Below are 26,561 nucleotides of genomic sequence, written 5' to 3'. Positions count from 1 at the left end.
GGAGAATTAGAAAGTTATTTACAAAGTAATGCCAGAACGATCAAAGCCCAAATCTGAAGGGTGAGTCATTTCTTGCTTTCAAACGCGTGTTGAATTGGTTTCCATTGTTTAACTGTTCCCAAATTGGTAATTCAGTAAGTGCCACAAGATTATGGTACTGCAAAAGGTGCACGGTCTTACCATTTAGAAAGGCTGTAACTCCAAGTGAGTGACATTAACAATATTAAAAAAAAACAATGCTTGTAAGTTACAAACTAATCAACTGAAAATAATTGTTCGCCTCAGCCCATGCGTGTGTAGTGTAATGTTGGTTTTCATTGTGCTTTGGCATTGTTTCAATACAAAAGGGTAATGAAGCAACTTATTACATTTTTCTTTCAGGATTGTCCTGAATTCGACCTAGTGTTTGAGAATGCCATTGACCAGTGGGTTGCAAGCACAGCCTCCGAGAAATGCACATTCTTTCAAATCCTTCACAATATTTCTCAACGATATCTTTCAGACAAGAAGCCAGAGTTCATCAATTGCCAATCTAAAGTTATGGGAGGTAAGTCTGCATTTGCTACATTGTGATTGCCTTTAGATCTGAGTATCTTTCCGTACAATTATCTCTTAATTGAGTTGTAATTAAGGACCAAGATACCGTCTGAAAATGTCTTTCACACATTTAATTAAGAATCAGAGCCGATCATGTTACCCAGCAGGAGAAGTGATTGTTTGTCACCCAATCAGATTGGTGGAGGCAGATTGTGTGTATGTGTGCCCGTGTATCGTGCTCTTGCTGCTGCTCTCTCTCTCGCTTTCCCGTCTGCTCTCACACATTCGCACTCTCAAACACCCTGCTTTGAAATAAAACTTGGTACACATTTGGTGTCATTGGAGCTAGGACACTATATCGTGCAGGTGGCTGATTGTAGAGTCATATAGCAGTAAGGAGAACTGTGAACATCTGAGGGCGAATGGATCCAGAGCACTCTGTGCACCATCTAGTGGCTGATCCATTGTGGCATCGAGAATAGGTTGCTGGGAAATCAGAAGAGTGAAATATGTGTTGTAATGTAAACTGGATTATAGTTACCTGTTTAGTTGTTAAGATTTTTTTTGTTGCTCCTTCTCTTGACTAGCTGCTGGTTCCATAGGTGCTGGCAGCCTTCCAATAGCTTGCTGAAGTAGTAATTCTTCAAGTGTAAGCCCAAGTGTCGGCAGGCTATTTGACTGTGGATGGCATCATACCTGAGTTGTTCCTATTCGCACCTGATTGTTCCAATTCGCACCTGACATGCACACACACCGAATTTCTAACCCAGGAGCACTGAGGCCAATTAATGCTTTCTAATTGCTGTTCTGTCTGAAATCTGCTAATTCACTGTAAATACTAAACCTGGGACCTTCTGTCCAGTATGGCTTAGTACTCCATTCATATATGCAAACCTAGAAATCTTGCAAAACTGACCAACTATCTCAAAAAAAAAAGCTCACAATTCGAGAATGATTCAGAATATAGGCTTATGACATCTCGTTACAGTGAAGCTGCAGTGGGGCACGGGCTTAGCATAACTTAAGTTGCAGGTATATCCAGCGTTCCATCACTTTACTCTTCCATCTTCTCTCTTCCCCCCACCCCCGTTCATGCTGCAATGCTGCTTCCTTCCTCCTCTCCCATTCCTAGCTCATGCTGGCACCTTTCTCTTCTGCCCTTTCATAGCCACTATATGCATAAGAATGACATAGGTTGATTTGCTTACTAATTGCATCTAATTGATAGATGGTACTTATCCCAGAGTGCTAAGGGGTGAATAGGGAGGAGACCTGTGAGGCACTAACTTTCATTATGAGGGAGTCATTTGAATTGGTGAGGTGTCAGTAGATTGGAAACAGATAATGTGGTGCCAGTATTAAAAAAAAAAGTTGTTGAAATAGACATAGGGACCTACAGACCCATTAGTCTTGCTTCGGTTCGATATAAAATAGTGGAATTGAATATCAGGAGTAAACATGAGGATGATCAGTACAACAATAACCTAGATATCGCAGCAGTCAGCCTGGATCAATAAGGGGAAGATCCTGCCTAAATAACTTTTGACTTCTTTGAGGAAGTGACAACTCATTTGGATTCTAGTAAGCCTTGAGGCATTGGAATTGAAAGAGGCCGCTCAGAAATTACAGATTGAGTTGGACAAAATATACAAGTGGGTGTAACAGTGGCAGAAAAGTACATGTTCTGCACATGGGAAGGAAAGCGGGAAAGCTGAAACTTGCAAGGGATATCAAAACCAATACAAAGAACTTTTATAGTTATATTAGGAAAAAGAGGGTGGTCAGGAGCAGTGTTGGCCCCTTGAAAACTGAAAGTGGGGATATTGTCATTGACAATGGGGAAATAGTAGTCATGTTGAATAATTACTTTGCGTCAGTATTTACAGTAGAAAAAGAGGATAGCATGCCGGAAATCCCAAGAAAACTAATATTGAATCGGGGACAGGGACTCGATAAAATTAACATAAGTAAAGCAACAGTAATGAAGAAAATAATAGCACTAAAGGGTGACAGATCCCCAGGACCAGATGGTTTCCATCCCAGGGTTTTAAAGGAAGTAGGTGAGCACATTGCAGATGCCCTAACTATAATCTTTCAAAGTTCTCTAGATTCAGGAACTGTCCCTCGAGATTGGAAAATTGCACATGTCACTCTGCTTTTTAAGAAAGGAGAGAGAGGGAAACCGGGGAAGTATAGACCAGTTAGCCTAATATCTGTTGTGGGGAAATTGCTGGAGTCTATAATTAAGATAGGGTGACTGAACACCTTGAGAATTTTCAGTTAATCAGGGAGAGCCAGCATGGATTTGTGAAAGGTAGGTCGTGCCTGACAAATCTGATTGAATTTTTTGAAGAGGTGACTAAAGTAGTGGACAGGGGAATGTCAATGGATGTTATTTATATGGACTTCCAGAAGGCATTTGATAAGGTCCCGCATAAGAGACTATTAGCTAAGTTAGAAGCCCATGGAATCGAGGGAGAAGTACGGACTTGGTTAGGAAGTTGGCTGAGCGAAAGGCGACAGAGAGTAGGGATAATGGGAAAGTATTCACATTGGCAGGATGTGACTAGTGGAGTCCCGCAGGGATCTGTCTTGGGGCCTCAATTATTCACAATATTTATTAAAGACTTAGATGAAGGCATAGAAAGTCTCATATCTAAGTTTGCCGATGACACGAAGATTGGTGGCATTGTAAGCAGTGTAGATGAAAACATAAAATTACAAAGCGATATTGATAGATTAGGTGAATGGGCAAAACTGTGGCAAATGGAATTCAATGTGGACAAATGTGAGGTCATCCACTTTGGATCAAAAAAGGATAGAACAGGGTACTTTCTAAATGGTAAAAAGTTAAAAACAGTGGATGTCCAAAGGAACTTAGGGGTTCAGGTACATAGATCATTGAAGTGCCATGAACAGGTGCATAAAATAATCAAGAAGGCAAATGGAATGCTGGTCTTTATATCTAGAGGACGAGAGTACAAGGGGGCAGAAGTTATGCTGCAGCTATACAAAACCCTGGTTAGACCGCACCTGGAGTACTGTGAGCAGTTCTGGGCACCGCACCTTCGGAAGGACATATTGGCCTTGGAGGGAGTGCAGCGTAGGTTTACTAGAATGATACCCGGACTTCAAGGATTAAGTTACGAGGAGAGATTACACAAATTGGGGTTGTATTCTCTAGAGTTTCGAAGGTTAAGGGGTGATCTGATCGAAGTTTATAAGATATTAAGGGGAACAGATAGGGTGGATAGAGAGAAACTATTTCCGTTGGTTGGGGATTCTAGGAGTAGGGGGCACAGTCTAAAAATTAGAGCCACACCTTTCATGAGTGAGATTAGAAAACATTTCTACACACAAAGGGTGGTAGAAGTTTGGAACTCTCTTCCGCAAACGGCAATTGATACTAGCTCAATTGCTCAATTTAAATGTGAGATAGATAGCTTTTTGGCAACCAAAGGTATTAAGGGATATGGGCCAAAGGCAGGTATATGGAGCTGGATCACAGATCAGCCATGATCTTATCAAATGGCGGAGTAGGCACAAGGGGCTGAATGGCCTACTCCTGTTCCTATGTTCCTATACTTCATAAATGGTGTTGAAATAGCTAAGGATGAAGTTGAAAGAGATCAAAGCCGTATTGGTGGATTCGATGCTAAACCAGAGTGAAACAGCAATCAACAAGGCCAATAGGATGTCGAATTATATAACCAAAACAGTAGAATGTAAGTCGGAGGGAGGTAGTGATCAAACTGTATAGTATTCTTGTGAAGCTGCATGGAATATTGCATCCAGTTCTGTTTGCTAAGGAATGAGACCTTCAAGCGCTGGGCGAAGTCCAGAGAAGAGCTGTTAGGTTCATCCCTATCGTCAGGGATTTGAGTAATGAGGAAAGACTGGAGAGACTTGGGCTCTGCAGCCTGAAACGGAGGCGTCAGAGAGATGATCTTACAGATTGATGAGCATATGCAAAAAGTGATTAATGTATGGAATAAACTTCCAGATAGAATAGTGGAGGCAAAAACCCTGGAATTATTTAAGAAACAATTAGATGGCTACGGTGGAGATGTTAAGAACTCTCTGGATGGTTGAACTTAAGATGGACCAAATAGTCTTCCTCTTTTATAGTTATCCTGTAACCTTATGATTCCTGATGATGTTGCTGCTCTGAAGGATGTATCCCTGCAAAGGAAGAGGGGTTTGTAAAGCAACAGTCCATTCTCTGGAGCTGGAGCAGCAGCATCAGGTACTAACTGAGAGATACTGGTGGGTGAAGTCAGCACTGTTGATTTGATCCTGCAAACATGGACAAATGAGCAAGGACTTTGAAATGCTGACTGTTAACCTGTGTGTATCCTATCAGTGGCTTTACCCCCTAAGCCATTGAGTGAGCTTTCTGCCCAACTGAAATACCAACCTTTCAAGTGCATTGCTTTAGTGAACACTGTCATCTTGTCAACAACTAGCACACTTCTGCATTTCAACCCATCCAGCCCACTGGAAGCAAGGAAGAGAATTATGTTTTGATTCTGTCTGCCTTTCGGTGAACTATCTCCCCACATCACTGATTTATTTTTGATAAATACCAGAACAAATGCAGCTACCAGTGCATACTAAGTGTTCGTGTTCCTTGTAACAATCATTCCTTGTAACTGTTATAATTAATATACACCTGCAAACTCAGCATCCTTACGATAAACCCTGATCAACATTTACAGTGCATTCATAAGTGACAACCCATCTTGTATATCTACTCGCTGGAGCCCCATCTATTTTGTTTTACTCCTTGCCCACATTAACCCCTTGTAAATTGACAAAGAAATCAAAAAGAGCCAGATCCTTTTAATATTTAACAAGCTCCCCCATTGTATTTCACAAGACGTAATTCAACTTAATTGGGTTTTAATCGAACTGCATAGGTGTCCTCGTTATTTATTGACTTCCTTTCAGAGATTGAGATTGCTTGTAACTACTTTGTCTATCTCCTTTCAGCTTCATTTGGGTTCTTTGAGGAAGCTGACATGCTATGAATTGCCAGCATATTGGACTTGTGTGTTTATGAATCTGTATTGATTGTAAATGTTAGCATATTATTGAACTTTCCCCAAACTTGATCTGGGGCTTTTTATAATTAGACTCTTGTACCTTTTGATACTGGACAGGCTAGAAGCTATATTTGCAGTGTGCTCATAAATAAAAGCTTGCAATCTTAATAAACTAAAACTTTATTAAGTTTAAATCAAACTTTAAAAATTATTGCACTATTATTGCATTTGTAAAATAAATTTTACTCTGGTGTTTAGGTATTTCTTGGGTCCCTGCTGGTTGTGCTTTATTTGACTCATAACAAAATCTATCCAATACTCATGCAAGTGGAGCCTCGAGAAGTAAAAAAAAACTGCAAATGCTGGCAATCTAAAATAAAAACAGACGATGCTGGAAATACACAGCTGTAAATAATTACAGTAAGCTTTTTTATGATAAACAAGTGACTGCTTCAAACGTGTCCACGAAGTCCTGAAGTAATCATACTTCTAGATTGAAGAAGTGAAGCACTTTGAAATCATTAACAGGCACAAATATTTATAGATTAGTGAAAATGAATCTAATTGCATGGAGTAGGAAGTTGCTTGTTACAAATTAATAAAACAGCACATATTATTCATACTCTCAGCAAATGTGCAGATTAGATTGGGTGATGCTATTGATTCATTTCCTTTAGTCTGTAGAATAAAGATAAGTGTCTAATGCACTCGGTTTAATTTTAATTTTTAATTTTTGTGCTTTTAATTATTTCTAAAATGTATGTGGACTGCATTGCTCTTGTAGGCTGCAGGTTGACTGCACTGACTTTCAAACTCAGTGCCATACAATGGGTGAATTGTTGTATTCCTCTAGCATATCTTAATGCCCACAATAAGTGTCAGTTCTGTAACAAACTCGACCTTCGCAGCTGTGAAATCCATTCTTTTAAATTGCTGCAATGGATATCACAGCACCAGAACAAAAAACAACTGTGCAGGTTCAGAGGTGCGTTCTTACTTGAAAATCGGGAATCGCAACTTTATTTTGTAGCCACTTCCCCTATGTTGTGGACGACCTGTACAGGATAGTGATGAGAAAACATCATTGATGGTGTATGCCCACGGCTAGTAAAAATTATTGTGGCGGTAGCATTTATATTTGCTGCTGCTGATACTGGTGTCTCAGGATTGCTAAGAAAACTCCCTCTCTAGGTGGTTCTTGGTGCCTTCAGAAGCAGCAATACCAACACTTATAGTTTAAAGAGCTGACCCCAAGTTGGGGCTGTTGTCAGCCGCATCCTTGGAATATGAAGTGAGGATTGTCCATCAGACTCTAAACGATCCAGGCAAAGCTTCAAAGGATTTAGTGACTAAAGGTTTCCTGTTGCATGAAATCAAATGATATTTCCTTCCAGGTATTGTGCTAGTGAGAAGCACATTAACCTCACTGAAGTGTGTTCATGGAATATTCTTCTTGATTTGTGTTTGATGAATTGAAAAAGCATTTTTTTTAAATGTAAGGGAAGTACTTATCTCAACATTAATTGTAACAAATATTTTTTTCCCCTTTTGAGAATTATAATTCATTTGGCTTTATTGCATTTATTGCTCCACTTAAATTCCTCAGTTTAGTAGGAAGTTACTTCCCCCTCCCCTCCCCTCTTCTTGTCAAGGTGCTGACTCTTGCTGGTGTACAGTAGCGCAACCATTACCAGCCATTCAGTACCTTTCCCAAGTGGCCATTCTTTGTGTGAGCCTAGGTTATGAAAGCAGCATTATTCAACCATGAAAGGCATCACAGCCAGGCCAGATCCTGTCATCTTACAGTGTCCACATTTTCACACTTTCCAGCAGAAGGCAGTATGTAGCATAGCAGTTGGAGTACTCTGTAATTGGCTTTATTGCTCCTGCACTTGCAAGGGGGAAAATAAAACATCAGCTACAGTTCTCACTCCCGATCAGGAATTCAAACTGTGGCTGATGTTTTATTTTCCCCTTTCCAAGGTGCAGAGGCGATGAGGCCAATTTTGTAGCACTCCAACTGCTACGTTGGCTGAGATTAGCTAACTAGGCTCAGACTGAGAGTTATATCTGTGACTTTTTGATCTGTGTGGCGTAATCCTATTCCAAGTGGTGCCTTTACCCACAAGTTTATTGAGGGTCACTTTAAACAAAAGACACTTGTATAGACGTTTCTGCATTGGTAAGTGTAAATTCTGGAGGAAACTAGAATAGTCAGGTTTCAAGCAGAGTCTGTAAACGGTCCAAGCTGTCTGCTTGGCTGAGTAGCTTGCTGCTGTTCGACTGGTGAAGCCTCTTGGCAGCTCGTGAGCAGGAGTTTTTTTTTATTCGCTTACCCCACTTCCCATGAGAGTGAATGAATTGTTTGGAAACTGTGGGAAAACCTCTTGTGACATTAGTCTGCAGTTCCAGCTGGCCAGGTGCCAACATGTATATTCAGATTCCAAAAATGGTCCTTTCCAAGGATCCCAGATATTTCACATTGCAGAAATGTTGGTGATTTCTGTATTTGGTCACCACTACATTGCCTTAGCTGGCTGAGATGTTGATATTAAAGATCAAGGTTAGAACTGCAGTTTTTTTTTCTTTTACAACCCCATTCCAGGTAAATCAGAGCTCAGTAGCTATGGGAATGAGAATTGGTTTGATCCGCAGACTTGTTCAGGTGGCATATACTAACTGAAGCAATTCTTTGGTCAGAGTACTCCTGTGAGGACTCAAAGGTTTTGGCTTCCAAAAGAATCATTAGAATTGTAGAATGGTTACGGCACAGAAGGAGGCTATTCGGCCCGTCAAGCCTGTGCTGGCTCTCTGCAAGAGCAATCCAGCTAGTCCCACTCTCCCGCTCTTTCCCTGTAGCCCTGAAATTTTTTCTCCTTCAGGTACCTATCTAATTGCTTTTTGAAAGCCACAATTGACCCTGCTTCCACCACCCTTTCAGGCAGTGCATTCCAGATCCTAATCACTCGCTGCGTTCAAAAAAAAGTTTTTCCTCATGTTGCCGTTGGTTCTTTTGCCAATCACCTTAAATCTGGGTCCTCTGGTTCACGACCCTTCCGCCAGCGGGAACAGTTTTTCTTTATTTACTTTGTCTAGACCCTTCATGATTTTGAACACCTCTATCAAATCTTCTCTCAACTTTCTCCTCTGTAAGGAGAACAATCCCAGCCTTTCCAGTCTATCCTTGTAACTGAGGTCCCTCATTCCTGGAACCATTCAAGTAAATCTTTTCTGCATCCTCTCTCAGGCATTCATATCCTTCCTAAAGTGCGGTACCCAGAATTGGACACAATTGTGGCCGAACCTTTTATAAAGGTTCAACATAACATCCTTGTTTTTGTACTCTATGCCTCTATTTATAAAGCCCAGGATCCCGTATGCTTTCTTACCCACTTTCTCAAACTGTCCTGCCACCTTCAACGACCTGTGTACATATACCCCCAGGCCTCTCTGTTCCTGAATTCCCTTTAGAGTTGTACCCTTTAGTTTATACCGCCTCTCCTTGTTCTTCCTACCAAAATGTATCACTTCACACTTGTCGGCGTTAAATTTCATCTGCCATGTGTCCGCCCTTTCCACCAGCCTGTCTATGTCCTCTTGAAGTCTATCACTATGCTCCTCACTGTTTACTACACTGTCAAGTTTTGTGTCATCTGCAAATTTTGAAATTGTGCCCTGTACACCCAAGTCCAAGTCATTAATATATATCAAGAAAAGCAGTGGTCCTAGTACCGACCCCTGGGGAACACCACTGCATACCTTCCTCCAGTCTGAAAAACCGTTCACCACCATCCTCCGTTTCCTATTACTTAGCCAATTTCATATCCATGTTGCCACTGCCCCTTTTATTCCGTGGGCTTCAATTTTATTGACGAGCCTATTATGTGGCACTTTATCAAACGCCTTTTGGAAGTCCATATACCCATCAACTGCATTGCCCTCATCAACCCTTTCTGTTACCTCATCAAAAAACTCAATCAAGTTAGTCAAACACTATTTGCCTTTAATAAATCCGTGCTGGCTTTCCCTTATTAATCCACACTTATCCAAGTGATTATTAAGACTATATTGAGGTGTTTCTGAAGACTATTAAGGCACATCTTTTCAAATAGCCTCTGCAAACATCGCTGCTGTAACTTTTATTGTGATTTATAAAGTAGCTGAGCTGTAATGTGCCTGAATTGCTCTAAGCATCTCGTATGCTGGATCCATTGAATCTGTCCCTGATTGCAGCCAACTATAATGCAGAATGAGCGACTTGTGTACAAATATTGTTCAAAGCTAAGTTAGTGTATTCTCAAAATAGGCATACATATAGTCTACTTTGTAATAATTCAATTATTATGGAACTTAAAAACAACACTGCTTTTGTAGAGTTGTGTTCTTTTCTAAAGTCATTGGCCTATCATTAGCTTCTGATTAAAGTGTGTGCTTTGAACAGTACTACACCTATGTAAGATTAGCAGGAGTTCGGATTAATGTTGTAATGAAGATGGAGTTGAGGTAGAAGATCAGCAATGATCTTATTGAATGGCAGAGCAGGCTCGAGAGGCCGTATGGCCTACTTCTGCTCCTATTTCATATGTTATTGCCCTCCTGAATTGTGTTGGATGTATGGATTTTTGTCCCCAATTTCAGCCAATTTCAACGGATAGTGCTATACAGATATAAATGCATGTTGAAAATTTGCTCACATGGATGTTTCATACAGGAGGAGAGAAGACAGAATGACTTGAGTGGGGTGTTCTTGAAATGGAGTTTTGATAGTCGGCAATTCCAACTCCACAGTAGACTTTGAGAAGTGTTTCTAAGTTTGCAACATTTATTTCTTCTTGGTGCTCCAGGGATGATAAAGCTGTACTTTACTAATTGAAGTATTCATCTCCCCCGCACCTCCTCTTCTCCCCCCCCCCCCCCCCCCCCGCCGGAAAACAAATGCATGTGAAATAATCCACAGCGATAATGTCACCGTTGATTTTAATTGGCATTTCACTATGCAGTCCGGATATGTATGGCTTAAAATCCCTGTGTAATTGAAGATCCTGATCTGACCGTCTGTATAATCTTGAGAGGCCTAGTCGGTGAACACTTGGAAAAGCCTAACTTATTGAAGGACAGCCACGTTCAGATAAAAGACGACTTAATTAATCGGCTAGATTTTTTTTTAAGACATCACTGATGTGGGGAGGGAAAGTGCAATTGACACTGATACCTTTGCCCAGATTTTCTAATAACTGCTTGATTTTTCAGGCAGTATTTCAGTGGAAGGGGGTGAGAAATGGGGCAGGGATTCTCCATCATCATTTCCAGCCGATGACAGGAGCGCTATTTAAATGATGCAGTCATGAAGTGATGTCGTCATACGATCTAGCATTACTGCCTCTTTAAAATGGAAACACGGGACTTAATTTAAAGGGCTCAGCATTTTATTCCTTAGTTGATTGGATAATATTTTTGGATTTAAACTGCTGCCGATTGCATTAACATGTACCATTTTGTGCCTACTGCTGGGAGGGGGCTACCATTGGCCCAAAAGGAATAACCTTGTATCTTCTTTTGAGGTGCACCAATGGCAGGAAGGCAGGTTGGTCATATAGCATAGGAGGTATAAGGCACCCACTTGCCATTGTCCCCCAGTCCAGAATATACAGACCAAGGTGCACCTACCTCCCACTGACCCAGGAGCAGTGCTGTAAAGGTTGCTCTGCACAAAGGAAGCCATCAATAAGTTATATCACAATAAGCACCACACTACCAGTGACTGTAAAGATCCTGGAATTTTATGCTATAGGATCCCAACAGGCTGCCACTGGGGACATCAATAACACTAGCCAATGAGTCATGCACAGATGCATAAAGTAAGTCACAGATTTGTTGTTTCCTTGAGCAAGACAGTTCATCCTTCTCCCCATGGGCAACTGGCAGGAGCATGATAGGGTGCTGAAATCTTAGAGTGGCTGGATTTCTCAAGGTCCAAGGAGTAATGTGCACGTATGTGCTCCGTTTATCAAACCTATGACGTACATCAACAATAAAGAATTCCACTCTCTTGTTGTCTAGCTCATTTGCAACCTGCCACACCTCATGATGCAAATGAATGCCTGCTTTCCTGGAAGCTGCTGCGATGCCTTAACGTAATGGCACCATACTTCCAACAGAAAATGTGCTGCAGAGGAAAATCTGGGATTTAGTTTCTGGTGTGCAGAAACTGATGGTAATTTCTTTTTCTCTTTTTGTTTACTTATTTTAAAGTAATTGTGTTGAATTGTCAATTTGAGGAATTAGTGCCATGATAGTCTGGAGTCATTCCTCCTGTGCACAACAGGAAAAGTGGCTGCCGAAGCAAGGCTATCTTGAGTAAACACTGAGCAGAGTGACAAAGCATTGTAACTCATAAATTATGAATGTCTTTTGAAGGTGTTCAGGAACCATGGGCAGATACCAGATTTTCAGGTGCATCACTGAAGAAGCTAGACAGTATGCAAATAACAAAGGATAAAAAATTGAATGTTCTTAAAATAGATTAAGGGTCTGTTCCAGACATCCTGAACCCTGAGTCTTAAAATAAACAGGGATTGAAATCAGTGAAGCTTCAACTAACATATTTTGTAAATTTGGGAGAGATTTCTGAAGATCACAAAATGGCTGCTTCATCTGCAAACAGTAGGGAAAGTCTTTGAAAAAATTTGGAGAGGTCCAGTGGGTGAACACTTAGGAAAGCCTAACTTGTTAAGACAGTCGGCATGCATTCAGGAAAGGGAGGCAACGTTTAACTAACCTGGAGTTTTCTTGAAGACATTATTGATATGGTGAACTGAGGAAATACAATTGATATCATATGCTTGGATTTTCAGAGCTTTTGACAAGATTCTACAATGGTGATTAATGACTAAGATAAGGGGTCATGAGGTAGTAGGTAAAGCATGATACTGGATAGAAAATAAACAAATGGTAGCCATAAATAGGAACTTTTCAGGTTGGAAAGAATTTACAGTGAGTACTTCAAGGCTCAGTCTTGGACCTTGGTAGTTTCAATATGTAATTAGTGGTTAGGTGAGGGTACGGTATGGAGATAATAACACTGAGGCAGAACAAATAATGAACAGTGCAGCCAGATTGAAAAGGATTTAAATCTTTCAAGTAACAAAGCCAAGAGGTGACAGATTCAATTGTTGATAAGTGTAAAGTCATTTAGTATGTGAGCAAGGAACCAGAAGAGGGAGTTTGTGTTAAATGAACAGTGGCACAGGATGGTGATCATAAAGATGATGTGGAGATGCCGGTGATGGACTGGGGTTGACAATTGTAAACAATTTTACAACACCAAGTTATAGTCCAGCAATTTTATTTTAAATTCACAAGCTTTCGGAGATTTTCTCCTTCCTCAGGCAAATGTTTCAAGAGCTCCTTGAAGCCTACGCATTTATACATATAGAACAATACATGGTGTTTACAGACTGCCCCTGCAACTGCCCGTTAAAGAGATCTCTGGTTATTGTGGGTAAATCTGTGACAGTCAGCACAGTGCTTAGTTACAGTAAAAAAAAGGTAAAACAAGGTTGTATTATAGGAGTTGTATTGCTACTGTATAAGGTGTTGATCAGATTCCATCTGGAGTATTGTGAAGCAGTTTTGGTCACCTAATCATTGGAAGGTTATTATTACCCTTGAAAAAGTAGAGAAGCAAGCAACGAAGTGTAGAGTATTGTATCAGGAAGTGAAGATTGGAGGCAAGACTAGGGAAGTTGGGTGTGTTTCCTTTTGAAGAAGAAACTTGCTGGTGATCTAATTGAGGTTTTCAAAATTATTCAGGGATTTGACAGTTCAAACATAGCTGTGAAGATAGACATTATAATACATGAAGATTAGGAGTTACACTGAAAATGCAGTCTGACATGGGCAGGTGATAACTTGAGCTACAGATGTATGCAACATTTGCTCACTTTTATTGTAGAGATGTTAACATTCTGCTATAGAGATAAACTTGGAGCTGTTGTCTCTGTGCCAGGAAGGAGAGTTCTAGACGCAGAGTCTCTTCGCTTGTAGATTTATTAGAGGAAATGATAATTGCAGACAACACACGTGATGCAAAATCTGTGGGCGACCTCAGCACAGTAACAGGGTGACCAACCAAAGTTCTTCCTAACTTTGCTTTACGTTGGTTGCGCTTTTATCCCTCAGCTAAAAGGCCATTTGATCATGTCCTGTGAGCTTTACCCCTCGTTTACACTACCGTTAGTTCATCATTCCACAGATTTGATATCAGCAGATGAAAGTTTAATTTTGGGCCTCAGGATATAACATAAAAGCAGCGTTGTCTCCTTACATGTACAGAAAAGGTAAACGTATAGTCATCAAACAGGTAGATTTATCTCCAGAAGATCAAGGCTACATTTGGAATCAGAAAAGTATCTTACATGATGACAGACGGTCAGTACTAGCCTTGCAAGGGTCCTTGGAGATTTGGGCTAAATTTTGGACATTTTCCTGAATGCTGTTGCCAGCAGATTCTGGAAAAGCTGTCTGTTACAAAATGGAGCGTTTAACATAAAATGGATTCTTTAATACAACCTTTCACGCTAGTGTTCCTAAAAGAGAAAAAAGTCCTGAAGTACATAAGCACACATTTTGCAGAGCTGCCAAATTTAGAAATGACTGAAGGTGTGTGATTTATTTTCTAGGGAGATCTGGGGACACACACCAAAAAGCTTTGTTTTTTGACACTTTATTGTGCTTTTTGGAGACTATTTTCATTTGTGCATTTTGGCCTTTCAATCCCAAAAAAATTCTCCTGGAAGGGTTCCAAATATTTGAAATATGAAAATAAAAGTGGCTGTAGAGCTTCATTCAGTCAAAATAAGTGAGTTAACACAATCCATTAAAATAATGGCTAGAGGAATATCGCATAATGTTTAATGCATTTGTTTACTATTGCTAATGGTAATTTATGGCCTACGTTGCTCTTTTGAATGTGTCAAAAAGGATTATTTTCTTCTACTGAAAATAAAAAATCATCACATACTGTAACCATTAAGAAAAAATGAAATGCACAAAAATGTGTTTTCTTGGAAACAGGTATGGGAGCTGAAATTTGCACTCTGAAGCACCTGCCTGACTGCCTGCAGTCTGGTGGTGGCCATTATATCTGATTATTAATGTCACTCCTCATATTTCTCCGTGGATGTGGGCCATTTCCCTGGTTACTTCATGGTAACGAAGGGATCTCAAGCATGTATGTGTTAACAAACTGAAAACCGTTGAACTATAGGACGTAACCAGGCACCGTGTCTCTCACAAAAATAAGCCAACAGGCCGCATAGTTCATTAAAGCATTACAGTGTAGTAAAATTGTAAGTACAGGAGTCTCAGTGTAATTTGTTTAAATTAGCTAAAGCTCATCACCATTTCTACCCCATTCAATTTCCAAACTCTGACAAATCTACCAGTGCAGTGACAGATATGCTCAATAAAGGCCCTTAATGTTTTCACACGAGAGAACAAAGGTGACTGCTACTAGTCTTGGACGAAAAGAATTAACCTTCATAAGACAACAGCTGGACATACCTCAGAAAGTTCTTTTCAGGAAAACTGAGGTTTTGAAAGCTGTATTTTAGCAGCTTATTTGTCATATGTAACTTCTTTAGGGGCAAACACTAAATAAGTACAGACTATAACTGAGATTCTCAGAAACCATCAGCTCAACTTAAAACTTTTTTGCTTGTGTGTAACTAACATTGGGAGAAAAAAAATTAGTTCTGCCAGCTTTCAGTTTTTCTTCCAACTGAGCTAATTGATGCTGTCGGCTTTCAGGTTGTGTTTTCCAACAGATTGGTTCATATTGACAACCTCCAATCCCAGTGAAAAAAGCTGACTTTTCTTATAAAATGGTGACAAGCTGCTATGTGGGTTGAAAAGCTGATGTCAGCTTAAAAAAACATGTGGCTGGCATGTATGAGACATTGGGAGATAGATTGGGTTGATCTGTGAAAAAGGGAAGGCCTTTTTTGAGGCCTGATGGCCTTTCTCTAACAAAAAATTCTCTTGTTCAAGTCTTTGTAAAATGTCATTGATATTAGGGTTCTTGTAAAAGCAATCTAGAATGTATTGGGTGTCTGCTGCATTAGAAGTCGGTTTTTATTTTAACTTCCTGAGCAGTAAAGGCATCACTGCCCTTCTGATTTTGCCAGGTCTGTCTGTGCCCAATTCCTGTAGGAACAACAGCATGACAGAACGCAGATGTGCCCTTTCCTAAAGGTGATACTGCATACCAATGCAAACATTGATTATGGTACCCTGATGGACATGGGGGTGGGGGGTGGTGTTATGTTAGGGTGGTCACTTCCTAGCAGTGGTGGGGGTGGCCTTTTTCTGCAATGGCACCTGAAAGGAAATGGTTGCAGTGAGTCCAGGCATGGAGCACAAAAGAAAAATCAGTGACTGATCCATGCTTTGCACTGCTGCACATGGTAGAGCAGCTCTGCCCAGTTGGCAGGGGTCTGTGAATTTGTCACATGGAGAGTCCCCTCTGGCTGCTCTTGTGTACCACTCAGCAGTCATTCAGGAAGTCACCTGGGCAGACCTCTGAGCTGGTGCATGACATGGAGAGACCAGAGAGTAGAGAGGGGGAGAAAAAAACTTTACAAAGTATAAATAGAACTGCAGAAATGGACAGAATTGAAACATGTTTTAAGTTGACAGTACTCTCTGGAAAAAGCTTTAAAAAAAATTATTGTGTTGATGTATGACTGCAGTCTTCAAAAGGGTAGTGACTGGAACAAGACTTGCTTTTAACTGTACCAGCAGGAAATTAAAATTATCGTGAGTGATGTGTCCCAGCTAGAATTACCCAGCTGTGGCCAATAGAGCAGTGATGAGGCCCTGCGGGGAGGGGGAAGTCGGCAGTCTTAACCATATGCACTGCATGGGCATTAACAGACTAAAGGAATGACATTCAATTTGATGACATATTCTGTTTTATTGACTATCCTGCTTTATGAAGTTTTCATTTTGCTATGCTCAAGAACAGCAGCTTTGAATTAAAGACGTTTTTCTGAAGGGTGAACCAACTGAACTCTCCAAAGATGCATGCTCCACATTAATAGTCTCAGTGGACATGCCTAGTATTGAAGCAAAATTATTTCAGTTTTATATTTAGTCAGATTTTCTTCACTTGCACCATATTCATGCAACAACTCCATCATTGACATTAAAGCCACTGTTTCTGTGTATCCCTGAATCTCTTTTCTCTGTGTCTCTGGTGTATTTTCTCCCTCCCTCCCTCTCGCATTCTCTATTCCCCTTTCTGTCTGTCCCACCCCATGTATCCGTGATCCTTTCTCTAGCTCTGTCTCTCGTTGTGACTTTGGTTCTCTCTCTCTCTTTGTGAGGCTGGTTCTCTTTCTCTGTTCCTTTGTGTGCTAGTGGTGTTCTCTGTCTCTGAACATGTGTATGCTTCTCTCTCTCACTTATTTTCTCTCTCTGCTTTCTCTCTCGCTTTATCTGTCACTTTTTCTCTCTCTCACTTTCTCTCACACTTTTTCTCTTGTTCACACACGATATCTCTCTCTCTCTCTCTCTCTCTCTCTCATGTCCTTCTGTTTTTCTCGCTTGCCCTTTCCTTCTCTCGTTTGCTCTTTTTCTTTCACCTACTGTTTCTCTCTCACTTGCTTTCTTGCTCTCTCTCTCTCTATTCCTTGCTTTGTTTCTCCTCTTTCCTTTTTCTCTCTCTCTCTCTCTCTCTTCTCCCCCCCCCCCCCCCCCCCCACTCCCCCAGAAAAGAATATGCAAAGTTGTGTCAGGGTGCCTAAATCTTATAAGTTACATATACCTCTCAATTGGCTACTGAACTCTCCAGAGATCATGTGATGTTATTTCCCTAGTTCACTGTCAATTTTAAGTATTTCCAGATCATCCACAAGGACTGGTTCTTCTGACATGTAAATAAATCAAGAAAGGAGTGCAAGGAAAACATCAAACCCCAAAAAATATTAGTAATCAATAGAGGCTCTGCAAAGGAGTTAGAACAGATCTGTGACCTGCATTATTTCTTCACATTATTTGTAGTAAAAGTAAAGCTTTTACCTTTAACTGCTTTTGCAATGGAGTAATTACATTTTCATAGCAATTTGTTACTGATTCAGAGGGCTCACAGGAATTGTTTTGGAATTGAAATGTCACATTGACCAGGTAGAAGGTGGAGCCTTGCTGAGCTTCATGGTGAGATGCACTGCAGGTTGATCAGGATTTGGAAGGATGGAGTGCTGCCTTCAAATGGGCTGCTGTTATGCTTGACCTAATGTACGAGTGCTTACTGCTGTTGAATGCAGCATGAAAATGGTTCGTTACCCAGCACTCTTGTCACCAGTGTTAATGAGCACACACACGCTCAAGCACAGTTACAAATCCTAACCTGTAATTAGAGTATATTGAAATCAGCGATGTCGGTCCCCTCTGGATGTTATTCTCACTCTGCAAATGGCTTGCCAGCAGCAGATGAATGGTCTGAGCTGCAGGGCCAAGGTTATCAGAACAGATATCAAGGACTAATGCCACAAATAAATATTTGAAAGAAAGTAATGAAAGTTTCTGGAACTGGAAGAGAAATGGACTGTGCTGTGTGCCAGGTTCCTCGCTCTAGCTGGTTGAGGTAACGAAAATATTTGCCACTCTAATTATTTCAGTAACCCACCCATCATTTCACAAAATTAATTAACCAATGAACATTTAATTATTCTCTAATCTAAAATGAACTACAATCCAATTTACTATGTGTGGGGATGTAATCTCCTTACACTCTTATCTGATAATACAGCTCATTTTCTAGCAAATCTTACCCTTGGTTCAGGATTAGATTCTGTCAAGGTTTTTAACTGACTGCATCTAAAATAAGTTTGCAAATGGAATGATTCATTCTATGTCTGAATCTAAATTGCAACAAAAGCACTTGATCTAAGTATAGAATTACAGCCCATAAAACCACTTTATATGCATTGATCTAGTGGAATGTTGGCAATTGAATTTTGATGAAGTATTCCAAGCTGTTTTTCATGCACTCATTTTGCTTCAGTAATACAGAGGTCGTGGTAATGGTCATTTTTTCAGAGGTTATGAACAATATGTCCGGGGAGTAGCGACAGCATTTATTATAAATAATTAGAATCGCAAAGGAAGTGCCTCCAAACTAGCTAGGTGCAGAATAAGCTAGCTTTGCTGGAGTTTTGCAGTAAGACCTGAGGTACAGCAGAATCAATTGTGTTCCTTTTGTTTAGGGAAGGAAAGGAGCCATATGTCATTTTTATTAAGATGACATCCCAAACAAGTTATGCAATTCATTGTGATTAACTGAGTCATGCGTTTGCAAATGGATGAAGATTTACATGGTCATTTTTGAAGATAAAAGCTTTTAAAATAGCACATGCAATTTTTGAAGTAATTCCATTGAAATTAAAAGACATTTTTGACAGTACTGCATTGAATAAATGCTAAATATCACACAGGCTGTTTTATAAATGTACCTCAGGAGCGCGTTGGCCAAACGGTGTTTTCTTTTGTCGATTTGTTGCTCGGGTACAGATCCGAGCGCTCACCCAAATGGCCATTGTTCATGTGTGAGCTGGTTATTTGACTCTGGTAAGCATCAAGCCAAGCCTGATTGTGTGCTCAACTGTTCACCGCACACCGATGCATTTCAAGCTGGGATCACTGGACAGCAATTTGAAGCAGGAACCCTGACAGATTTTCCTGTCCCAAACTAAAAGACCGTTGTAGACTGTCTTCTATCATTCCGGCTGAGATTAACTATAGACTGGCAATCAAAACTGGGACCCACCCAGTCTGTATAGCTCAGTTACTCACTGGATAAATTCACCAGACTATATTTTCTGGCTGGTGATGTAGGAGCAGAACGGGTGCTTGGAGACCAAAAAGTCTGGCTCAGATCTATATCGCAGGATCTGCTTTGTTTTAGCACTGAATGATATTTTCTGGGAGGTTTATTCTATTGGCCCAAAGTGGTCTTGCCAAGAAGAAGCCACAGCTTTATTTAAATGTTGTAATATGTTAAATTGATGGTCAGCTTGATTTTCCATTAGTTTAGGATAGGATTGGGCTAAGTTCTCCCTTCATCCCTCTGGAATGGGCTTAAGGGTTACTCCATTGGTGTTAGAACTCTACAAGACTCTGAGGTTTTTTACTTTTTAATTTTCCATTTGAGGTTTTATGGTCTTTTATTTCCAATGTTACAATACCATTTTGCTACTGCCTTCTGTTAGTTTTTGTCAAAAGTTCTTTTATATTTTTGGAGTTTTTCCTCTAACAGTACATAATGCTTGCGTGGAACTCAGAATGGTCATCCACCTGAAACGTTAACTGTTTCTTTCTCCACAGCTGCTGCCTGACTTTGCTGAGTATTTCCAGCATTTTCTGATTTTATTTCAGATTTCCAGCATCCGCAGTGTTTTGCTTTTGTCAAAATGGTGAATATTGTCCTCTAATTCACTGGAAAGCCAACTGTGATTAAAGCATTTCTAAGTCTTCAGCAGAACAGCAAGAGCTAAAAAAAGGCAGGACATTAAAAAGCACTTGCAATACAAGTTTTCATGGGAGCTCCAGAAGCGACTAACATCTAAATAAAGAATTTTTTAAATATTTGTTCTTAGCATCTGGGTGATGCTGGTAAGGTTGCATTTATTGCCTATCCCTGGTTGCTCTGAGAAGGCGGTGGTGGGCTGCCTTTACCCGTTGCAGTCCATGTGGTTATCGTGCTCCCACAATGGCAATATATGTCCAAGTCAGGATGGTTGTGACTGGAAGGGGAGCTTGAGGTGTTCCCACGACATTGCTGCTCTTGTCCTTGATGGCAGAGGTTGCAGGGTAGGGAGGTATTGTCGAAGTAACCTTGGTGAGTTGCGGTAGTGCATCCTGCAAATTGTGGATTCAGTGGCTACAGTGTGCTAGTGATGGAGGGGGTGGATATTGCGTCTAGGCGCAGGGCATCAATCAAGCAAACTGCACATCCTGAATGGTATTGAGCTTCCTGAGTGTTTTGCAGCTCCACCCATTCAGGTGAGTAGTATCATGCTTCTGATTTGAGGCTTGTAGATGATGGAAATGCTTTGAGGAGTCGGAGTAAGCCACTCGTTGCAAAGTCCCCAGTCTCCCCTGCGGTGGTTGACAAGTTAAAAGTTCAAATTTGTTGATGGTTGTTTTCAAAGTGCCACAGAAAAAGCACTTCATGGTTGAAGTAGTACAAGACGAGTGTAGGCATACCAGAAAGATCAGGCACCAGAGCCTGACTGCATCTCCTTCCCCACTGCATTGCCACAGCACTATGACATGGTTGTCCAATGTGACGACACTGCTGAATTTCCCAAAGTTTAGGAATCAATGAGGAAGTCATGTAGTCATCCTGCAGCTTATCCAGTGAGTTAGTAAGTGACCATGTAAGTGGTTTGTCTTAGTGATTTTATGTGTGAAGCCCTTTGTGTGAATTTGCGAAGGGTGTAAGTTGCAGCTTGAATATATGCCCTATTGGAATATGGCATGTCATGTGAGCAATGAAGGATCTATAAAACTGTATGAGGGCCTGGGATAGAGCAGCAGTAAATGTGGAACAGGCCATCAGGCAACACCTTCCAGCATGCATACTTACGACATCTACCTAGTAAATTCTACTGTTGGATTGTCTCATTCTGGCAGCTTCCCTAAGGTGTGCCATCAGTTACCAGGTCCTGTGGGTACTGTATGCAGCAGTTACTCTGGATGCCACCTGCTCAGCTTGCTACACTGCTGTTGTCTAGGGAGGATGCCCTGGAGTGTCAAACAGGGAAACCCTTCTTGCATTCACTTTATGCAGCAGGACTTCCACTTCGCCGGGCATCAGACAAGGGATTTGGCGGCTATGTCACTACATTACTTACTCACAAACTCTCTTGTCTCCACCTTTATTTTGCCAGCCACTGGCACATAGTTTCCTGCACTCTCCCCTTGGGTGAGCTCCCAGCATCAAGCCCAGTATGAGTAGGGAGCTACCTATGAATAAGAAATGCTAATCCCTAGAGTTTGGCCCAGTGTGAAGCTGGAGAGCATTTCACTCCCTGTCCTCAAAGCCAATGGTGAAAGAAAGAAAAAAAACTTGCATATATGTAGCGCCTTTCCTGACCTCAACACATCCTAAACCCGATGAAGTACTTTCGAATTGTAGTCACTGTTATAAAGTAGGAAACGTTACAACCAATTTGCACGCAGCAAAGTCCTACAAATAGCCCTGACCAGATAATCTGTTTTTAGTGATGTTGGTTGAGGGATAAATGTTAGCCTGTACACCAAGAACTTTCCTTGTTTTCTTTGAACGTGCTATGGGATCTCTTGCGTCCACCTGAGAGGGCAGCCATTGGACATCAAAAAGTGATATACGCCCCTGCCTGAAGTTAGGAAAATACTTGGTCTCTTTCCTAGAGGTTTAATCAACATGATCATCCCCAGGGACGGTTCAATGTTTTTGCAATAAAAAAGGCAAATTAAGGCATACATAAGTTCTCCTAGTGAATGTCTCTCCTGTAAATGGACATTGTGGTTCACAATTAGGTTTTTCATGTTGATACAATCTGTCATGCAGGTGTACACTGTCCACAGGAAAGTCTTGGTTACAATATTCAGGGCTCAAATAAAGATGCATGCTAATTGTTTATTTATAATTTAGGAGAGGAACAGACTTTCTTCACAATACTTTTATTTATTTTTCATTGAGAAACCTAGATGAAAAGCCAAGTCACATAGTGCAGAACACCACCAAGATTGAAAAGAATAGGAAAGAAGATGAGGTAAATCCAGAAGTAGCAACAGGTACAGAATTTTACTGATATTTTTAAGAAATTTACACAAAGGGGTGACCTATTGGGAAAATTTGTTGAAGTTACTTTGGTTGGGGGGGGGGGAACCAAAAACTAATTTTCAAGAAATGGGGTGGGAGGAGAAGAAGGGGAGGTGTAACCAACTGCTGCACTGTTTGTAACCCAGATGACACCTTCATTGTCTACTAGATCTCTCAATTTTCACTCTTTTATCTTACTTGTTTCCACTAATTGTTAATGTTCCAATGGCAAGGAAAACCAATGTGTTTCACTTTAGGGTTTCAGAGCTTTTTTCTGAGGTGAGGAAGTGGGGGTGGAAGATATTGGATGGCAATATAATTTAACCTACTGTCCTGTTTACCTGTTGGATCTGGGTTTGAGTCCAGCCTGCACTGATGAGATGAAAGTCATCTACCAGCTGTCAAGGTCTTAGGTGAAATGAGTTTGGATAGTCTCAGTGCAATAACTGAGTTGCTTCTGATGACAGCAGGCATATCTTTGAGGCTGGAGCAATTTACTTCCTTGGCAAGAGCAAATCTTGAAGTTAGGTTTGTATTGCATCACTATGCCTGAGATACATTCTGCCCATAATGGGTTTGTACTGAAAGCCTTATGCATGCTTCCCCTGCTGGGTATGTTATCTGAGTTTTAACAATGCAGCCACTTTGTTACAGCATCTTGATATAATCTTTTTTTCCCCCCAACAAGTTTATGCTTCATCTATGAAAAGCTTACTTCAAAATCCCCATAAAACAATGCACCCTGATGCAGGTTGCTGGAGCGTAAAATTTATTGTGGTTTAACAAGAAATTATATTCGAGAATCCAAATTGATTTCTTCTTCCAAAAAGTAGGACTATTAAATGAAAGAAAATGTTCAGACTATTGTGCTTTGTCCAGTCATGTCACAGAAAGGAGAACTGACATGATTTTGATTCTGTTTTAACTGACAACAGTTAGGTAGAAGCAGAAATGTCAGGTGTCCATTCCAGATACGTGGAGCGGCAGATTTCCAATTTAATTCTCCCCCCATTTCCTCCCTTTTTGTCCTCCTAATTTAAAAGCTCCAACTCTTGCTGTGTTGTAGTTTCACTGACGTCTACAGCCCTAAAGAACTTTACTCACGTGGCCTTACGGCATGTGTAAGCCTCGAAGGAGATAGTTGGCCAGGTATTTGGCCATGGGGGAACATCATGGCTGAAATTGATCCTGTCGTTGCCTGACATGCACACTTTCCTGCAGAAGTCACTAAATAGTGATATAAGCAGGAACCTTGGCCGATTTTTATCATCTTTAGTCCAGGAGCATTGAAGCTAATTGCAACACCCCCAGTCAATGACCTGACTCAGAGAATGCTCCAAGACTTGGTGCTACACTAGACAGTGTCTTGACTAACTGGACTAAGACATTGAAGGGGCTGAGAGTTCCACTTTTGTTCGGTTTAGGTGCAGAAATAAAAACAATTATTTATTTTTTCCTTTCGATGATTTTAAAAAGAAAATAGTTTTTCTTAAATCAGACTCCAACTTGTGTGTTATTAAGAATGTTTTCTCATTTCACAGAGAACTGAAGTGTTTCTCGTTGTACGTAATGCCCTGTAATTTCTCAGAACCTCTGTAAATAGTACTGCCATGGCATAGTGCTTTGCCAACCACTGTTGCAGTCTTCTGATCGTTTCTGCCACCTACCATACTCTTAGAACTTCAACAACACAGTTGCAACAGTGAGTCATCAGTTTTTAACTTGGTTGTTTCAAATCACAGCCAATATATATTATGAAAACAAATGCTTTGGAGGGAGTTGACAACTGCTGTTTTTGAAGAGGTGGCAGGGAGAAGGGAATCCTATTTTCATTTGTTCATTTATACATATCGTAAATATTTTAATGAATTAGTAGATCTCCCGTAACATTGCTCACAGTAAGTCAGACTTAAGTGTCATTTCACCGAGACTAGTAAATTAAGATGAAGTAGTTGCAAGGACATCTGTAAAAGTGTAGCTTTTTGTAGACACCCTTCCAAACTGGGCCATGAAACTGATGCGTTTCTTATAGCAGTTTCCTATAATGGACTCCAGTCAGATGTTAGTCTATCTCAACAGGATATTACGCTTGTGATGTTGGCTGGTACTTATTTCTGTGTGGAGAATGTGCACCTGCTGCAGTCAAACTTCTATTTGATCATTTTCTCTGAGGCAGGTGAGTTCTTTGAGCCTTACCTCCCTATGCTCATTTTAGTTATAGGTTTTTCATTCTAATAATGTGAAATTTTGCCTTTGAGTTGCATTTGCTTTGTGGCAGGCTGAAATCAAAATTTAATTTTCCCTTGTGACGTGGCTGGTGGTGTGCTGCTTAAAGTGAAGGCAATCAATTGGTGAACTGCATGAAATTAATCATCACTACAATGGAACAAAGCTGTCAGATGGAGAGGGTGCATCAAGTATTGTGTAAATTACTGTTAAAAGCAGCCGTCTATTCATGTACCCTCAGTTGTTATGCCTTGATGTGTGCCTGACCTAAGCAGCAATATTCACCATTGCATTTGATAACTTTGCCTATGTGCAAAGAGAATGGCAATTAATTAATTCTCCATTGCTCATGAATAGGCCAAACAGATTTTTTCCTAGATTATTTTCCCTTTACCTTATTGTAAGAGGAGCTCTGGAGCAGCTGTTATGCTATTTGCTGCCAAGCAATTGGCAATTAACTAGTCTAAAATGATGAAATGATGAACATGCTGCCATTTCATACTTTGTGTCTGTTACATGCAAACTAATTGTAAGACAGAGCCCATCGATCTTCAGCAGCACTATCAGTACAAGGAAGGGGCAGAGAGTTGGGAAAAAAGACTACACATATCTTGTATATCTGAATGATGGAGTTCAGAGGACACAAAGCAGAACTGTCATAATTCCAAAAACTGCAAAAAAAACACAAAAACTGACAAACTGAAAACACAGCAGAGTCATGCTAACCTGCTTCATAAGATAAAGCAGATTTTAAAAAGTATGTTCTGTTATCAGCCTTTTACATTGAGTGATACTGAAGATAGTGGCATCATTCACCATCACTTGCGGCAGGCATTGTGATTAATATTTCCATAAGGCACAAGCAACATGGCCTAAGACCAATTCGGCTGAATAAATCACGAGTTTTCCAGCATCAAGGTTCATTTTTTTTGTTCTGCAGCTGTTGAAATGTTTTTTGGAGAACTGAATCAAAAATGCTGGATCTGACAAAGCAGTTCAATAAAATTGCTTTGTTGTTGTTCATTTATTCTAATTCAGATTGCTGACGCAGGTGTGGACATCAGATCGCTGAAGTTTTAATTAACTTAATTAGCTGGCCATGCTCTATTTTACAGAATTTTTCAAAAATTCCTAATTTTTTTTTGGAGGCTCTTGCAGTGATTCAATGATAGTGATGCCCATCATGCCATAGATGTTTCTTGTCCTATGTGTATACAGTGTGTGTGCCATTGAACAGATTTGCCGAGCACTTTTCAATGATACCACCTTAAAGAATAGTGATAGAATCTTTGCAGAACTTTTTGTTGTCCACTTTTACCTTTTTTATACACTTTGCTTTCACCATCGTCAGCAGTAAGGTCCCTAATCCTCTCTTCCTCCACCTCTTCCTTTCACACCCTGGGGGAAAATGGCTGGTTGAGCTGTACAAGCAGAGTAAAATGTGTGACACGCTAGAAGCCTAAATCGCTCATCGTAGAACACACAGCCGCGGGAAGGAAATAGATTGTGTTTGATTCTAGTAGCTAGAAATTTAAAGTATGATTTGATGACCTTTTTTTGTGGTTGTCAAAGCAAGGGATGTTAGTGCTGGGAAATGGAACACTTTCATACTTCAGGTACACGGTGCCAGCATAAGGATGGCTGGTGTGAGAAAATGGAATATTTCAGACGGGCACAAGAGGGATGCTGTACTGAGATTGGAGTCAAGGCATCTTGTTGGATCTGCTTTAGACTGTATCTGCTCCTGCTGTACCTGAGCTGGAAAAATACTGGGTGCTTTAAAATGGAAGACAAGTCAGTTCCCTAGCACTGACATTCCAGACTTTGAGCATCAAAATTCTGCAAAGAAAAACCACTAAAATATCTGATTGATTAAAGGTACA

General features: G+C 40.5%; 1 protein-coding gene across 4 annotated transcripts in view; it reads left to right on the top strand.

Moving 5' to 3' along the window:
• The window catches only part of stxbp6 (syntaxin binding protein 6 (amisyn)), a 357,348-nt gene that overhangs the window by 286,767 nt on the left and 44,020 nt on the right, over positions 1-26,561 (top strand). For 3 of the 4 annotated variants that reach the window (XM_067990993.1, XM_067990990.1, XM_067990991.1), the window contains exons 4-5: positions 382-547; positions 22,338-22,424. In XM_067990993.1, coding sequence (XP_067847094.1) covers positions 382-547; positions 22,338-22,424 — 253 coding nt within the window. The remainder of the gene's footprint in view (positions 1-381; positions 548-22,337; positions 22,425-26,561) is intronic. The other variant, XM_067990994.1, reaches the window with a different exon arrangement.

The sequence above is a fragment of the Heptranchias perlo genome, chromosome 10, assembly GCF_035084215.1.
Source record: "Heptranchias perlo isolate sHepPer1 chromosome 10, sHepPer1.hap1, whole genome shotgun sequence".
In the NCBI taxonomy this organism is placed as follows: Eukaryota; Metazoa; Chordata; class Chondrichthyes; order Hexanchiformes; family Hexanchidae; genus Heptranchias; species Heptranchias perlo.
This window is presented reverse-complemented; position numbering and strand designations above follow the sequence as displayed.